This window comes from Hemiscyllium ocellatum, chromosome 18, assembly GCF_020745735.1.
Source record: "Hemiscyllium ocellatum isolate sHemOce1 chromosome 18, sHemOce1.pat.X.cur, whole genome shotgun sequence".
Lineage (NCBI taxonomy): Eukaryota > Metazoa > Chordata > Chondrichthyes > Orectolobiformes > Hemiscylliidae > Hemiscyllium > Hemiscyllium ocellatum.
In genome coordinates this window covers 31,220,873-31,239,983 of record NC_083418.1, presented here as the reverse complement: position 1 = coordinate 31,239,983, position 19,111 = coordinate 31,220,873, and the positions used below count along the sequence as shown (strand labels likewise).

General features: G+C 40.3%; 1 protein-coding gene across 1 annotated transcript in view; it reads left to right on the top strand.

The window, feature by feature from the left end:
- The window catches only part of LOC132824173 (sodium/hydrogen exchanger 10-like), a 393,707-nt gene that overhangs the window by 77,126 nt on the left and 297,470 nt on the right, over positions 1–19,111 (top strand). Inside the window, exon 8 of the mRNA XM_060838455.1 lies at positions 14,908–14,989. Coding sequence (XP_060694438.1) covers positions 14,908–14,989 — 82 coding nt within the window. The remainder of the gene's footprint in view (positions 1–14,907; positions 14,990–19,111) is intronic.

Genomic DNA, 19,111 nt, shown 5'->3' with positions numbered 1-19,111 from the left:
GCTTCATTATTTAAATGATTTATGTTGTGAGTAAAATATAAGTAATGCGTAAATCTGCTGCGCTACGTTTCTATTACTTGGTGTGTGTTTTTACATTGATTATGTGGACCTCTGACTGGGATATTTGATCAATTGGCACACTCCTCATTCCATAGGTGTTGGTTAATGAAATGTTTGCTGTACAAATGAACATATATTGGTTCAGTGACAGAATGTGGAGCATTTTATATACCCTAGGTAGGTCTTGTGGTGCGGTGGATAGCACACCTGTATCTGAATAATTTCATCACCATGCTTCACATGAGCAGTTGGCAGCTTAATGTTCTTGGATATACAGTCTTCAGGGAAGGAGGTAAAGAGGAGGAGGTGTCACAGTATTGAATAGGGAATCAATTACAGCAGTAAGGAGGGATGATATCTTAGAAGACGGATCAAATTAAGCCTTATAGGTAGATCAAATGGGGCAATTAGCTAAAAATGGCAGATGGAGCTCAATCTGGATAAATGTGAGGTATTGTGTTTGGTATAATACACAAGGGTAGGGCTTCTACAATTAATGCTAGGGCCTTGTGTAGTGTTGTGGAGAAGAGGGACTTTGGGATACAGGTACATAATTCTTTGAAGTTCGTGTCACATACAGGGCGGTTAAAAAGGCATTTGGCACGCTTGCCTTCATTGCTCAGTCCTTTGAGTATAGTAATTGGGAAGTCATGTTGAGTTTTTCAGGACATTGAACAATATATCACAGGAAGAGGCCCTTTGGCCTTCCAAGTCTGCGTTGCCACATTTTACCCTTTCGTACTAAAGCTCTCTTCACTTTCAGGATATGTATTCCTCTATTCCGTTCCTATTCATGTATTTTTTCAGGTAGTTATTGAATGCTGCTACTGTGTTTGCTTCCACCACCACCTCTGGTAGCGCATTCCAGACACTCACCACTGTTTGTGTGAAACACTCCCTCACACATCTTTTTTAAGCTCCCTACTCCCCTACTGCCGAACATTGAACCTGTGTACCCTAGTAATTGATCTCTCCACCCTGGCCCCATACTTTCCATTCTATCCATGCCATTCACAATGTTCTAAACTTCTATCAAGTCACCCCTCAACCTCCTGCATTCCAGTGAAAGCACACCCAGTCTGTCCAACCTTTCTTCATAACTAAAATGCTCCACACCAGGCAACATCCTGCAAAACCTTTTCTGTACCCTCTCCAAAGCATCCACATCCTTCTGGTAGTGCGGTGACCAGAACTCTACGCAATATTCCGTGTACCCTAACTAAAATTCTATAAAGCTGCAGCATTACTCGCCTATCCTTATAGTAAATGCTCCTTCCAATGAAGGCAAGCATGTCATAAGCCTTTTTTACTATCTTATCTATCAGTGATGCTACCTTCAGTGATCTGTAGACCTACATATCCAGATACCTCTGCATATCAATGCTCCTAAGAGTTCTGCCATTCACTGTATAATTTCCACCTGAACATAACCTTCCAGAATGCATCACCTCACGTTTGGATTAAACTCCATCTGCCATGTTTATGCCCATACCTCCAATTGATGTATATCCTGCTGTATCCTTTGACAATTCTCCTCACTATTCATAACTCTACCAATCTTGTATCATCTGCAAATTTTCTAATTAGATGAGTTACGATTTCCTCCAAGTAATTTATGTAGGTTGCAAACAGCAGAGGTCCCAGCACTGATCCCCGTGAAACACCATTAATGTCAATCTCCATTCTGAAAAGCATCTTTCCACTACTACTCTCGGTCTCCTATGACAAAGCCAGTTCTGAATCCATCTTGCCAGCTCATCCCTGATACTACGTGACTTCACCTTTTGTACCAGTCTGCCATAAAGGACCTTGTCAAAAGCTTTACTGACATCAATGTGGAGAGCATCAACTGTTTTTCCCTCATCAACCATCTTTTAGACCTCCTGAAAAATCTCAATCGAGTTAGTGAGGCATGATCTTCCCACACAAAATCAGGCTGTCTATTGCTAATAAGGCCATTTGTTTCTAAATGTGTATTGACCTTGTCCCTGAGAATCTTTTTCAATAATTTCCCTATCACTGGTGTGAGGCTCACAGGCCTGTAATTTCCTGGATTATCCTCGTTACCGTTAATTGATGGTACAGCATTGGCTATTCTCCAGTTCTCTGGTACCTCATTTGTGACCAAAGGGGATACAAAGATGTCTGTCAATGTTCCAGCAATTTGTTCTCTTGCATCACTCAATATTCAGAGAAATCATAGAATCCGTACAGTATGGAAACAGGCCTTTTGGCCCAACAAGTCTCCACCGATCCTCTGAAGATCAACCTACCCAGTCCCATTCCCCTACCCTATTATTCGACATTTAACCCTGGCTAATGCACCTAACTTACACATCCCTGAATACTGTGGGCAATTTAGCATGGCTAATTCATCTAACCTGCACATCTTTAGATTCTGGGGGGAGACCTGAGCACCTGGAGGAAACCCACACTAACATGGGGAGAATGTGAAAACTCCACTCAGACAGTCGCCCGAGGCTTTAGTTGAGCCCAGGTCCTTGGCACTGTGAGGCAGCAGTGCTAACCACTGAGCCACCATGACGTTCTGGGATAGATTCCCATCAGGACCTTAATACTTTTTAAGATGCACAACAATTCTTGGTTTTTAATAGCAACTTTCCTTAAATATTTGGCCCTCCCTTGCTTGAGATTATCCTCCACCATTCTCTTTGGTGAATACTGACACAAAGATAGTTTAGGACCTTAACGTACCTCTTATTGCTCCACACATAGATTCCCTCCTTTGTCCTTGAGTGGGCCAATTCTTTCCCTCTCTACCCTCTTTGTATAGTGGTATAAAAAGCCTTGGGGATCTCCTCAATCCTGTTTGCTTATGACTTTTCATGATGCTTTTTTATCCCTTCTAATTCCTTGTTTAAGTTCTTTCCTACTTTCCTTATATACTTCAAAGACTTCGTCAGTTTCCATCTTCCTAGGCCTTGCGTAAGCTTCCTTTTTATGTTTTTACCAAGGTCATACCTTCCTTGGTCATCCAAGGTTCATGTACCTTGCCATACCTATCCATCATTCTCGCAGAAAAGTTCCACTCCTAAACTCTTATCAGCTGCTGTTTGAAATACTCCCACATGTCCTATGTGGATTTACCCTCAAACAGCTGCCTCCAATCAACATTCCCTAGTTCCTACCCAATATTGTTGTAATTTGCTTTCCCCCAATTTAACATGTTCACCTGAGGACTGCTATTATCCCTATCCATGAGTATCTTAAAACTCTCAATATTATGGTCACTACTTCCTAAATGCTCCCCCACTGAAGCTTCACTTACCTGGCCGGGCTCATTTCCCAAAACCAGGTCCAGTGCAGTCTCTTCCCTGGTTAGACTTTTTACATACTGTGTCAAGAAACTCTCTAGAATGGTCTTTAGAAATTCTGTTCCCTCCAATCCCTTAGCACAAAGTGAGTCCCAGTCAATATTTAGGAAGTTAAAATCACCCACCACAACAACTCTGCTGTTTTTGCATCTTTCCAAAACCTGTCGACATATTCTGTACCCTATCTCCTTCTGGCTGGAGAGGCCTGCGGTATAAACCACAGCATTGTGATTTCACCTTTCCTATTCCTGAGTCCTACCCATATTACCTCACTGCACAAGCCTTATGATGTATCCTCCCTCCATACAGCTGTGAGATTCTCCTTTACCAGTAATGCAACATAGCTTTCCCCCACCGACCCTCCCCAACCTTTTTATATCCCTTTCTGTCACACCTGAAACATTTAATTCCAGGGACATTTCAGTTGTCAGTCCTGTCCCTCTTTTAGCCGAGTCTCTGTAATTGCAATAACATCAATATCCCAAGTACTGAACAAAGCTTGAAGTTCATCTACCTTGCCGATTATTCTTCTCGCATTGAAGCACTGCATTTCAGACCACCTCCCCTCCTTTTCCTGCTTGTTCTTGTTCTTTGATGAGGTCTGTTTGGGAATACTGTGCCCAGTTCTGGTTGCCTGGTTATAGGAATGGTATTATTAAGCTGGAGAGGATTCAGAAAAGATCTACCAGGATGTTGCCAGAGATGAAAGTGTAAGTTAGAAAGAAAGGCTGGGATTTTTTTCACTGGAGTAAAGGAGGTTGAGAAGCAACCTTATCAAAGTTTATAAAATAATGAGGACTGTTTACAGAGTTAATGGTTGGTGTCTTTTTCCTAAGATGGGGATTTCAGGACAAGGGGGCATATTTTTAAGGTGAGAGGAAAGAGCTTTAAAAATGACAAGGGCAATTTTTTTTACACAGGGTGCTTCGCGTGTGGATGAACTTCGTGAGGAAGTGCTAAATGTGGGTACAGTTATAATGTTTAAAATACATGAATAGAAAAAGTTTGGAGGAATATGGGCCACGAGCAGGCAGGTTTGACTAGTTTGGTTTGGCTGTTTTATTTGGTATGGTTTGTTTGGACCGAAGGGTCTGTTTCTGTGCTGTATGACTCTGACTCAAAAAAGGAACATTCACATTGCTGGGAATATACTATATGCCCTCCATCAATTTGAAGAAAACAGAACAGCAGCTGTATTAGCACATTTCCGTGAAGTATAAATGTAATAGGATAATGATAGTAGGGGATTTCATCTTGCCCAACATTAATTGAAATAGTCATAATGTGAAAGGTTTAGAGGTAGTGAAATTCTTAAAATGTGTCCAAGAGAGTTTTCTAAAGTCTGTATTTAGAAGACCCTACAAGTGAGGGTGTGCGCTGTCCTGGACTTAATTTTAGGTAATGAAGTTGGGTAGATGGTTGTAAGTATTAGTCAGGGAGAATTTTGCAGACTGGGATTTAAGATTGATTTCAAATCCTTGTCCTTTTCCATAATAAAATTCTAAACTGGGGGAACATCAATTTTAACACAGTCAGCATGATTTAACTTAGGATTTTCCATTGTTTCACCTGCCATTATTCTTTAATGTCCCCTTTTGCTTCTCCTGATTGCCTTTTTAAGTTTCCCCTTGCATATTCTGTATTCTTCTAAAGCTTCTGCTGTTTTAAGCCCTCAGTATCCCCCGACACCTCCCTTTTTCTCTTTACTTCATCCTGTGAATCCTTTGATATCCAGGGTTCACAAGATTAGTTGTTTGTTTGTCTTTATTGGAAGATATTGGCCCTGTACTCTCCTATCTCCTTCTTGAATGTATCTACTGCTCGGACTCAGATTCACCTAAAGGTTTTGGCATTCAATCCACTCTGGCTAAACTGTGTTAAAATTGACCTTCCCCCAGTTTACAATGGAAAGTCCTAAGTTAAATCATGCGTACATTGAAGGATAAATGGTAAAGAAGGCAATGCATAGGGCCCATTAAGGACAATTTGTGGTAATTTGTGCAAGGAGCTAGAGGACCAGAAAGTGTTCTACATGAATATTTTGTGTTGGTGTCCACTAGTGAAAGCAATGATGTGTGAATAGAAATTGCAGAAAGGGTTTGTGATATAACTAAAGAAGTTAGCCTAGGCAGAATAGACTGGTAAACTTAAAAGTAGATAAATAGGGTCAGGTGAAATGCATTCCAAACTGTTGAGACGGGAAAGGGAGAAAATAGGAGGGATGTTGGCAGCAATTTTCAATTCCTCCCTAGTGGCTGAGAGGTGCCAGAAGAATGGAGGACAACCGATGTGGTACCATTATTCAAGAAGGGAGCAAGTGATAAGCCAGGAAGCTACAGGCCGGTCAGTCCTGATCTCAGTGTTGGAGAAATTATTAGAACAAACTCTAATGGACAGAATTAATTTGCACTGAATGAATCAAGAATAGTCAGCATGGTTTTGTTAAAGAGAGGTCATGTCTGACCAACTTGATTGAATTTTTCAAAGTGGTGAGCAGGTACGTAGATGAGGGCAATGTGTTTGACAGTTAACCTGGCCTTCAACAAGGCTTTCGATAAGGTCCTGTATAGGATATTGATAGCAAAGGTGAAAGCCCATGGAATCCAAGAAATTTTCTAAATTGAATACAGAATTGACTGAGAGGCAGAAAGCAGAAGGTGATGGTCAATAGGTGTTTTTTCTGACTGAAAGCCTGTGTCCAGTGGGATTCTGCAAGAATCAACGATGGGGCCCTTGCTGTTTGTGGTGTATATAAATGAGTCAGACTTGTATGTAACAGGGTTTATCAATATGTTTGTAGATAATGTGAAAAGTGGTGGAATGGTTAATAATTGATTATGGGAGGAATAGATGGACTGATTAATGGAAATGGTACTCATACTAGATAAGTGTGAGGTAATGCACTTGGGCAGGACAAACCAGGGAAGGGGATACATGATGAATGGTAGGACCCTGGCAAGCACCAAGAATCAGATGGTATGCAAGTCCACCTGAGGAAGCGGGACAGATAGATCAAGTAGTTAAGAAGGCATATGGAATACTTGCCTTTATTAGCCAAGGTATAAGAAAGAGTAGGGAGGTGATGCTGCAACTGTATAAAACATTGGTTGAGCCACAGGTAGAGTAATATGTGCAGTTCTGGAATCCATGTTATAGGAGGGAAATGATTGCACTGGAGAGGGTGCAGCGAAGAATGCTGACTGATCTGGAGGAGACTAGTTATGAAGAGATTAGGTAGACTAGAGTTGTTTTCCTTAGAGCAGAGAAGATTAAGGAGGGACATGATTGAATTCTAAAATTATGAGGGGCATACACAGAAACTTTTCTGGTGGAGGGATCAATGACCAGTGCACAGATTTCAGGTAATGGGTAGGGGGTTGAGAGGAGATGAGAAGAAAAATGTTTTCACCCAGAGCGATGGGAATCTGGAAATCATTCTCTGTAATGATGGTAGAGGCAGGAACACTCATAACATTTGAGAGATATTTAGCTGTATACTTGTGATGCCAAGGCATACCAGTGCTGGAAAATGAGATTAGAATTGTTAGTGGTTGTTTTGACCGGCACAGACTCAATGGGTCAATGGACCTTCTTCTGTGCTGTGGACTTCTGTGACTCTGAGCCAGAAGTTTAAAGTTCAAGTTTTACTGCAGACGTTGATGGCCAAAAAAGGTGCATTCATAATCTGGTCAAACAGATTAAATCTTTCCAACATATGTCAATTACAGCTAATAAAAGTATGCATGTAAAAATCTATGTTGCCCAGCAGCTCTGACTCCTTAAATGCACATCAATCCTCATCGCAGCTAGGGTGGAATTTGAATTTCATGCTTGAACATGAGGGAGATGATAGTATTATGGAGGGAGATAATGGTGTTGTAGATTGATCAACCTTTGCAGAGATCTTGACTAACAGGAAAGAAGAATAGAAATATAAAAACATCAAAAACTAGTAACAGGAGGAGGCCATTTGGTGCTTCAAGTCTGCACCACTTTTCAATATAATCATCCAACTGAGTGCCTCTGTTCTTGCTCTCACCTCACATAAATAAACCAAAAGATAAAATGAAAGATAAATAAACGAAAGACACAGGAATGAATAAGCTTTCAACAAAGACTAGTGATCTAGTGACTGTTAACAGTGATTACTTAAACTTAAAAGTTATGATATCATGAGCTACCATTTTTTAGGACAAATGCTCCAAATGTAAGTCAAGTTTGGGGAAGATTGTTTCGAGGCAGAGTTTAAAAAAAAAGAGCCTGGTTTTGGGTAGATTATCAAAAGGTTGGAGGAATTTATGGTAATATGAAGGACTTTGGAAAATGTTTTGCAGAGGGAATGGCCAATATGGTTAGGCTCTACCAGTTAAGGAATACTGGGGAATGCAAAAATCATATAATACCAGGGGAGGAGGATGATTTGGGATGGGTTGGTACTCATTTTGAAATCTAGGGTGGAGTGAGGCTGGAATGAGATTCATAAACTTAAAGTTCTCAGGTTTTTGACTTCAGTGAATTGGAAGATAGGAAGCCTATAGATATCAGTTAGAATAGGGTTGATATGAGCAAGGACAATTTATGTGACAGGATGTAGTGAGTGAAGTTTACAGTGAATGGAAATTTGTCTGTAGTGAATAGAATGTTCTTGAAGTAACATATGAAGTGTAATATTTATTATCCTCAATCAGATTACTTGGTAATTTTTTTTATATAAAGAATATCTGAATTAAGATGATAAACCTTCAAAGAAAATAACTAGGAAGCCCAGAAAGAAATTAGTTTATACCATTTTCAGAGTTTGCTTATCAGTAATTAAATTTGAAAACATAATTGTTTACCAAAAGAAGGCAACTATCAGATTCCATAACTTAAAACAACAGTACTTTGACAAACATCAAACAAAGCAAGCACTAAATCTACTCTCAACCTGAGAATCAACAATAGTTAAGCATGGATTAGTAAACAACTTGCAGCTTATTATAATGTCAGCATATATGTTGTCAGTCTCAGTCACAAAATTCACAAAATTCTGTCTTCCATGTGAAGAACTTCAGCATCCCTACTAGGATTTAGCTTGATCTCCAGCTGACAGTGGACAATCAAGTGGAAGTCCTTGGGCATGGTCTTGAAAACTTACTTGTTTGCAGAATCTCAGCTCTGCTTAAGATAGTTCAGCTGGCCTTGAACCACCAATGTTATCTTAAAGTACTGAAAAGCTGCAGCAACTGCATCTCCTCCAATGGATCTCACGTCCTTCAGTTTGCCTGCAAGTGAACTGCCATCTACTGACTTCTGATTACTCAGTTTTCTTTTATATTCTATAAACCAGAAGGCTTTGATTTCCAAAAGTCCTCCATTTCCCTTTTTCAATTATGATCTGCCTAAACAAATGCAAATTCTGCCACAGATTCCATTGCAATATTGTTGATCATTAAGTGTATTTCAACTACCATGTTGTGCTTTACTAACGTATGGTAAACCTACATAAAATATTTATGCTGTGAGCAATCCAATAAAGCAGCAGACTCATCAATGTTAGGAAGCATCTACTGTCAGGTCTGGTTAGCCATTTTAACAATTCCAGGATTGGTGAGGGCAACTAGGACAGTTATATATCCAGCAATTTTAGTGGAGAAAATGTAAGCTTGATGATTACCAGAATGAGTGAGATAATGGAGTCATGCAGTGTATAGAATATATGTATTACCATAGAACCACTTTCTTTAGCATGGGAAAAAAATTATAGAAAAGTCAATTCTGTCTGAACTAGACAGTTAAGGGGGGTTTATTTTCAAGTCAGTTATGCTCTGTGTATAACATTGTAAGAGAGCTATACAAACTTATGAATTAGGAATCGGACAAGGCCACTGATCAGCTAGAACCTGCTAAGCTGTTCAGTAACATCATGGCTGATTAGTCTACATTGCTACCTATCCCTGATAACTTTTGATAACTTGTTTAGCACAAATCTATCCCTATATTCAAAGGCTCTGGGTGGAATTTTTTAGGAACCTTAATTGACATGAGCAATGGCTATATTTGTGGCATAATGAGAAATTTTGCAAGGCTTATCTCCTGGTTGGTAGCATCTACCTGCATCTTTTGTTCATCTGCCAAGTGACACACTTCACTGGGGCAGTGCGCTGGAAATCACGCCCCTCTATTCCTTGAAACAAAAGTTAAAGATCTTAAAATGTAGTCAAAATTCCCCAATTTACCTGCTTTTTTAGACCCAGATTGACTGAAAACATCGATCAGCTTCTGTACTTAACAAGAATAACTATTTATTACTATAGACTGTAGCTATGAGTTAACAATTGTAAATCATCAGCATGCAACTTACTAGATGAACTCAATCCCCTTATACATTCCTCCCTATCACATACATATGGATAAGAAAAGAAAATGAGTGTTATAGATCCGAGGAAAATTGGGAAAGAAGTTCACATGATCTGTTGAGATGCTTCTTTTGCTGATCAAAATACTGCTTCATGATCTTGCTCCTCTGGATGCTGTCACCAGTCTGCACATTTCAAAAAGACTTTCATTACAATTCATATTTTATAGCAGCTGCTGAAAGAAAAATAAGCTGCTTTTATTCACTCTAAAGTCAATTTTACTGCAGAGCACAGTCACAGCTGCTGGGCTGGTGGTATCTGATGATTTTTCACTAACCTGTTCACGACCCCAATATGTAAAGCGATCTCTGAACCAATCATGATTATTGGTTGACAAAAGGCCTTTCTCATCAGTAACTGCTGACTAGTTTACACAGCAATCATCTACTTGTTGCCAACCAAAGATCCATTGTACGCAACTTACGGGCTGCAACTCTTGTGTTATTACACTTCAGAACATGCTGGAACCAGCAATTGTGTAAGTATTTTGTATACTAAATGTCAGGTTACTTACTTTCAAAAGCTTAGAAGCATAGAAACTTGGAAGATTGGTACAGTAGTACGCCAGTTGGCCCTTCAAGCCTGTGCCATCATTCAATATGATCATGGCTGATCATATAATCCCAGTATTCCATTCCCTTTCCCCATGCCCCTAGATTCCTTTAGCCCCAAGGGACAACGTCCAGCTCCCTCTTGAATGTAGCTAATGAATTGGCCTCACTTCCTGTGGGTGAGAATTCCACAGGTTCATAATTCTTGAGTGAGGAAATTCTTCCTCATTTCAGTCGGAATGGCTTATTCCTTATTCTTAGACTGTGACCTCTAGTTCTGGACTTCCCCAGCATTGGGAGCATTCTTCCTGCATCTAACCTGTCCAGTCCATCAGGATTTTATATGTTTGTATGAGATCCCCCCTCATTTTTCTAAGTTTCATTGAATACAAGCCCAGTCGATCCAGTCTTTCCTCGTATGTCATTCCTGCCATCCCGGGAATCAGTCTGGTGAATCTTCGCTGGATTTGCATAATAGCAAGAATGTCCTTCCTCAGACTAAGAGACCAAACATGCACACAATACTCCAGATGTGGCCTTATCTAGGCGGTGTATAACTGCAGCAAGACATTCTTCCTCCAATTTTCAAATCCTCTCGCTGTGAAGGCCAGCATGCTATTAGTTTTCCTCGCTGCCTGCTGAACCTGCATCCCAGCCTGCAGCAACTGTTCTGCCATGACACCCAAGTCTTGTTTCACCTCATCTTTTTCTCAGCTGTCACCATTCAAATAATAATCTGCCTTCCTGTTTTTGAGACCAAAGTGGATAACCTTACATTTGTCCACAATATATTGCATTTACCAAGTATTTGCCCACTCAGCCAGTCTGTCCAAGTCACCCTGCAGCCCCTTAGCAGCCTCCTCACAGCTTAGTGTCATCTGCAAATTTGGAAATATTGCATTCAATTCCTTTGCCCAAATCGTTAATTGAAATTGTGAACAGCTGAGGTCCCAGCACTGAACCCTACATAACCTCAGTCATCACTGCCTACCACTCTGAAAAGGATCCATTTATTCTAACTCTCTGCTTTCTCTGCCAACCAGTTCTATATCCATGTCAATATGTTGCCTCTAATACCATAAGCTTGAACATTCCTGACTAACCTTTTGACTAACCTTGTCAAAAGCCTTTTTGAAAGTCCAAATACACAACATCTACTGATTCAATCTTATCCACTCTACTGGTCACATCCTCAAAATGTTCCAGAAGATTTGTCGAACGCGATCTAATAATCTACAAGAAATCCTTAGTTTTAAAACAGTTAATTTCTCATTTCAGTGCACAATTAAAAGTACAGAAAATAACGTTTCAGTAGTCCAGTAGGGAATCAGTCTGGTGAATCTTCACTGGGCTCTCACAATAGCAAGAATGTTCTTCCTCAGACTAGGAGACCAAAGGTGCACACAATACTCCCAGGTGTGGCCTCGTCGAGGCACTGTACAACTGCAGCAAGACATCCTTCCTCCAATACTCAAATCCTCTCGCTATGAAGGCCAGATGCTATCAGTTTTCCTCACTGCCTGCTGCACCTGCATGCCAACCTGCAGCGACTGTTCTGCCATGACACCCAGGTCTTGTTATAGTTTCTTGCCACTTAGCGGAAGTTGACAAGTTAGGGGAAGCATACCTTGTTAAACTTCTTACCAACACTGCAACTCACCTTATTAATATTCACTTTTTTTTATAAATGCACCAAATTAGTTAGACACAAGAATTCTTGGCATAGACAATTGAGATAACTTAATATGACTTGACAGCTATTAAAGAGACATGGTAACTGGGTGACCAAGACTGGGAACTTAATATTCAATGTACCTAAAGGAATAGGTAAAATGTGAAAGGAGATGGGTTAGCTTTGTTAATAGAAGAAAGTATCGGTGGTGGTGTGAGTTGTGTGATAGTTGCATTGGATTGCGCTGTGCAATCAGTTTGGAGGAAATCAGGAATAGCAATGAAACAAAGTCACTGGTGGAAGCTGTTTGTATACCACTAAAGAATTGCCTTATCATAAGATAAAATACTAATTTGGAAAGAATAGAGGTGAGTAATGACAGACCTACAATTGATTTGTGTTATTTTTATCTATGTATTGACTGGAAAAATCAGATTGATAAGGAAGATTAATTTATAGAGTGCATCAGTTATTGTTTCTCAGAGAAATATCGACCTGGAACTGGTTAGTTTAGATCTAATAAGGAGGTAAGATTAAGAAGACATCTTGTAGTTAAGGATCCTCTGGTGATATGGACTCAATGTGGTAGAATTTCAAATTCAGTTTGAGTGTGAGCGACTGCTGCAGCACTTTAACTCAGTGGTTAGCACTGCTGCTTCATAATGCCAGGGACTTGGTTTGATTCCAACCTTCGGTCACTGCCTGTGTAGAGTTTGCATGTTCTTGTGTCTGGGTTGGTTCTTCCTGGTGCTCCAGTTTCCTTCCATAGTCCAGAAATGACTAGGTTATGTTATCTGTCCACGTAAATTGCCCCATAGTGTCTAGGAATGTGCAGGGTAGGTGGGTTGACCATGGTAAGTATGGGGATAGGGGTCTGGGTCTGGGTGGGATGCTATTCAGTGGTTGGTGCAAAAAGCAATGAACCAAATGGCCTCTTTCCACATTGTAGGGAATCTGATTTTATGATTTATGTCTCAAACCATGCCTTCCACTTGATCAAAGGCAATCAGAGGTATGAAGGAAAATTGTCTAAAATGGGCTGGAAGAATGGATTAGTGAATAGGCTAGTGGGTGGCTAATGGCAGACATTTCATAACACTCTGCAACAAATTTGTTCCATTTAAAAATGGCTTGATGTGAAGAATGAACAACCCGTGGTTAACAAGATCAGTCATGGAGACTATCCAATCAAAACTAAAGTATTAAAGGTTGCAAGAACACTGGACATCCAGCACTCTCACTCTCCCTTGCCAGCCACTGCCCAAGGACAAAACAAGCTACTGAGAAATTTGTCTTTCCGTCTTAGACACTGCTCCACTGTTGTTTTACTGACCCTTTCTCACGTTAGCTGCATTATCTCCAGTCTGCCCTCAGCCGCAACAACTCTCCCTCCCCTTAGCTGCATTAGTTCCAGCCCCCACCCACAAATATAGCCACTCCCCTCCCCTCAGCCACTTTAACTATATTTGGAAATGAGTTCTGCAAATCACTGTAACCATCATTTAAAGCTATATTGCTGTAAGGAGAATGTAGCAAATACCTGCGCTGAGTTCCATGAAAACATTGAAGTTGTTGAGTGCGTGCCTCTTATTTGATCTTGGATATATGAAGGGATGGATTTCACATTTGGGTCTACACATACAAGCACATATACACATACATACACTCCTCTGTTCTCCTCTCATGCTAAACAATTCCATTCAGAATTTAATAGTGTTCTTTTGAAAAGGAAATTTGAAGTTACCAGGCACAGGACTGGTGGGAGCATATAGTAAGTAGTTGACCTGCAATTGTTTGGGATATACGTTTAGTTTTCATTTTCTTGGTGGTAATCTGGCAGGTTAGATGGCCATTTTGACATACTCCCCTTATCTAAGTAAAGATATTTTGGCATCAGAAAAGATGAGAAAAGATTTACCAAGTTGATTCTGTGTATGAAGGGGTTTTCTTAAGAGACAAGGTTGTGTATGTTGGGCTTTTAATCATTGAAGCTTAGGAGAGTGAAAGACCTCCTTATTGAAACAGAAGATACCAAGCAAGTTAAACTGGGTAGATGCAGAGAACTTATTTCTCTTTGTGGGAGAGTCTGGACCAGAGGGCGTAACCTCAGAGCAAGAGGTCACGCACTAAAGGCAAAGATGAGGATTATTTTTCTTGCAGGGTTGTCAAACTCTGGTGTGGCTTTAATGTAGGTGATTGTTAAGGCTGGGTCATTAATATATTCAAGGCTGACATTCACAAATTTTTAATTAGTAAGGAAATTGAAGGTTATTAGGACAAGGTAGGAAAGTTGAGTTGAGGATTATCAATGACTAAATCAGTCATGTTATCATTGAATGGCAGAGCAAACTCGGAATCATAAGTTGATATGGTGCAGACTTGAGCTGAATGGCTAACTTCTACTCTGTCTTATGGTCTTATCTGAAGGGCCTTCTGCAGAAGTGCAGCAGCAGCCTTCTAACATAACCACAAAGGAAACACATTGTGGGAGCTCTAGGGAAGTCAAGTGAAAACATTACAAAGGGTTGATGTTCAGTATTTCTGTTAACTACTGTATAGAGATGTCTGTTTATCGTTTTATGTTAATACTTAACGACATTATGTACAAGTGGCTGGAGGAACAAATCCGATTGTAACTGTCGGGATGGTAGTAAGGAAGATGGGACTACTAGTATATTAGGGATGGATGGGATGTTTTAAGTGAAGTGCTCTGTGATGAGCTGCTCTTTGAAAGCTTTAAAAGCTTGGGACTATCTTGGTTAATCCTTTCCCTGCTGTTCCTCCTTGTTATTACTTCTGATTTGTTTACACCAAGTTTATTTAAGGGCTGGTCCCTCAGGGTGACAAAGTTAACAAATATTGAATTTGATTAGTTTAATTTCAATTTTCAGATACTGCTGCATGTATCAGGGACAGTGGTACTGTCACTCCTAATCAATGGTACCACAATGGGATGGATCGTCAATACCTTGGGTAAACAAACATCAGTTGGCTTTAATACTATATAATAAATAATAGCTTGTTAATCTAGATAGCAAGGCAGCTTTGATGTATGAACCTGGAATCCTGTTCAGCTCTGTTTTTGCTCTCACAATTTAAATAATTTTTGAGTTTTAACACACTTTGTTTCTTAATAGGTGGCTTTTTATTCCTTTTACTTTTTCACTGTGAGTATTGATCACAAAAGTAAAGCTAAATGGAAGAGTTGCTAAGTTTGGTCTGCTGCAAAATTAGATTCCTGAAGAAGGGCTTATGCCCGAAACATCGATTCTTCTGCTCCTTGGATGCTGCCTGATCTGCTGCACTTTTCCAGCAACACATTTTTCAGCTCTGATCTCCAGCATCTGCAGTCCTCACTTTCTCCCTGCAAAATTAGATTCTAAACCAAATGGCCTGGTTCGCACTTGAGAGACATAGCTCAATGTTCAGGCTGACATTTAATTGCAGGTAGACTGGAGGAAGAGTTGAGAGATTGAATGAGTAAAATTGTAGCAGAGAGAGTTCATTATTGAAACATGAGAGTTCTTATATTTTGTGCCTAAGAAAGGTAAATCAGAGTTTTAGCGATTTTTGAGCAGATTTGTAGCTCAGGTTAATGATAAGTATGCAAGTTGGCTCGATGAGCTGGAAGGTTTGTTTTCAGATGTTTCGTCACCATGCCTAGGTAACATCATCAGTGAGAGTCTCTGGTTAAGTCTGCTGGGGTGTGTCCCGTTTCTCTATTTATAGGTCTTGGTTTCTTAAGGTAAGTGATGTCATTTCTGGTTCTTTTTTACAAGGGAAGGTAGATGGAATTTAAGTTGATGTCTTTATTAATGGAGTTCTGGTTAGAGTGCCATGCCTTGACGAATTCTTGTGCATGTCTTTATTTCTCCTGTCCTAGAATGTGTGTATTATCCCAGTCATCGTGGTGTCCTTTGTTTGTATGTATGGAAACTAGTGATAGTGGGTCGTGTCTTTTGGTTGCGAGTTAGTGTTCATGTAGCCTGGTGGCAAATTTCCTCTTGTTTGTCCCATGTAGTATCAGGCAAAACAAAGACATGCATGAGAATTCTTAGAGATGTGGCATTCTAACCAGAACTCCATCAATAAACACATCAACTTAGATCACATCTATCTTCTCTTGAAAAAAAGAACCAGAAAAGACATCACCTACCTTAAGAAACCAAGAACTATAAATAGAGAGGTGGAACATACCACAGCGCTTTACTGGAGACTCTCACTGATGATGTCACCTAGTCATGGTGACGAAACATCTGAAAACAAACCTTCCAGCTCAGCGAGCTGACTTACATACAGTTTTACATGGAGCTGAGTAGGAAAGGGAGCCATTTAGAGATCCATCGAGTATAGAAACAGTAAAATTCTTACTTATGTATTCTTTCAATATTCATATATTCATATTTCTGTCATTTTGCTGAGGTATCTATTCAAAAAATAAGTTCTCTTTAAAAACTTCAGTCTTTACTCAATGTTAACATTTCAACCTCCAAATCAAAAAGTCCTGGGTTCAGGTCCATTCCAGGGACATGAGCTCAATGACCAGGATGATGCTTTTTGCAGGTAGATTGGAGGAAGAATTGAGTAAAAGTGTAGCAGAGGAAGTTTATTGTTGGGGAAATGTGAGTTCTTAACGCTTTGCACCTAAAGGTTATATTAGTGAGTAAAACTAGCAAAGGGAGTTCATAGTTGGGAAGATAATTTGAAGTATGTTTTAAATGGAGCTAAGGGATAAAGGAGGGGTTTAGAGATCCACATGCAGAATCACTAAACCCTAATAGATAATTTAACTGTACATAGATACATCAAGAGACAGCCTATAAGACCTTAGATATAGGAGCAGAATTAGACTATTCGGCCCATTGAGTCTGCCATTTGATTTTCGCTAATTCGTTTATCAATCCATTCTCCTGTCTTCTCCTCGTAACTCTTGGTCCCCTTCTTAATCTAGAAGGAATCAACATCTATCTTAAATATACTCAATGACTTTGCCTTCACAGTCATCTGTGTTGGTGAGTTCCAGAGATTCACTACCCTCTGGCTGAAAAACATTCCTGCTCTAGTTAATTTCTAAACTCAATTTTTCACTATGAGGTTGTGCCCTCGGATAATGGTCAGTCCTACTGGTAGAAACACCATCATCACATTGACTCTTTCCAGGGCTTTCAGTATTCATTAATTTCATTGAGATCCCCCCTCATCCTTCTAAACTTCATTGAGCACAGACACAGAGACCTCAACCATTCCACACACGACAAGCCCTTCATCCTGGGATTATACTTGTAAACCTCCTCTGGATCCCCTCCAGTGCCAGCACGTTCTTCTTTAGATATGGGGCCAAACGTTACTCACCGTTTTCCAAATATGAACTCACAGGCCTCATACAGCCTAAGCAGCACATCAATGATCGTGTACTCTAGCTCTCTTGAAATTTATGATAACATTGCATTTGTCTTCCTAATCATCAACTGAACCTGCATATTAACCTGAAGTAACACTCAAGTCCATTTCTGCTTCAGATTTCTGAAGTTTTCCCCATTTAGAAAATAGTCTCTCTCTCTATTTTTCCGACCAAACTGCATAACCTCACACTTTACCACACTGTATTCCATTTGCTACTAGAGTCATAGAGTTGTACAGCACGGACACAGACCCTTCAGTCCACCTCATTCATGCCAACCAGATATCGTAAATAAATCTAGTCCCATTTGCCAGCATTTGGCCCATACACCTCTAAAGCCTTCCTATTATATACCTTTTCTGATGCCTTTTAAATGTTGTAATTGTACCAGCATCCACCACATCTCTGGCAGCTCATTGCATTCTGTATGAAAAGGTTGCCCCTCAGGTCCCTTTTAAATTTTGCCCCTCTTACACTCAAATTATGCCCTCTAGTTTTGGACTGCCCCACCCCTGGGAAAAGACCTTGTCTATTCACCCTATCTATGCCCCTCATGATTTTATAAACCTCTATAAGGTAACCCATCAGCCTCTGATCCTCCAGGGAAAATAATCCCAGCCTATTCAGCCTCTCCCTATAGCTTAAGCCCTCCAATCCTAGTAACATTTCAAATTTCACAGCATCCTCCCTAGGGCAGGGAGATACTCCTAACCTGTCCAAGTTCTTCAGGATGGCACAGTGGCTTACACTGCCAGGGACCTGGGTTCAATTTCAGCCTTGGGTGACTGTGTGTTTGTGTGGAGTTTGATTGCTCTCCCTCAGTCTGCATGGGTTTCCTAAGGATGCGATAGTTTTCTCCCAAAATCCAAAGATACGCAGGTGAGATGGATTGGTCATGCTGAATTGCCCCATTGTGTCCAAGATTGTGCAGGCTGCGGGCTTAGCTACAGTAACTGTGGGGTTACCGGAATAGGGTGGAATGTTCTTTGTATGGTCAGTGTAGACCTGATGGGCCAAATGCTTTTATTTGCACTGTAGCTATTCTAGAATTCTGCAGCCACCCACTTGCTCAACATTATCTGTTCCTGCACCTATTTTGGTGTCATCTGCAAACTTAACAATGATGCCCTCAGTTCCTTCGTCCAGTTTGTTAATGTTATGATGTGAATAATTGTGGTCCCAACATTGATCCTGTGGAACTACACTAGACACTGGCTTTATTCCTGAAAAAGACCCCTTTATCTCCATTCTCTGCCTTGTGCCAATCAGCTAATCCTCTATCCATGCTGCTAACACAACGGGCTCTTATTAAGCAGTCTCTTGAGTGGCAGCTTGTCAAAAGACTTCTGGAAATCCAAAGAGAAGTTAATAGTGAGCTACCTTTTTGACTCACTGCAATCTACGTGCTGTAGCTTGATCAACATTGCCCTCAAAGGGAATTCCAAGATTTGGACCCAGCAAGAGTGAAAGAACAGTGATATATTTCCAAGTCAGGATGGTGAGTGGCTTTGAGGGAAACTGGAAGGTGGTGATGTTCACATGTATCTTCTAACCTTCTCCTTCTGGGTGGAAGTGGTTTTGTGTTTGGAAGAGGCTAGCAAAGGATCTTTAGTGAATTTCTGCAGTACTATATATAAGGCCAAGTTAATTGGTCTATAATTTCATGTCTTCTGCTTCCCTTTCTTCTTAAACAC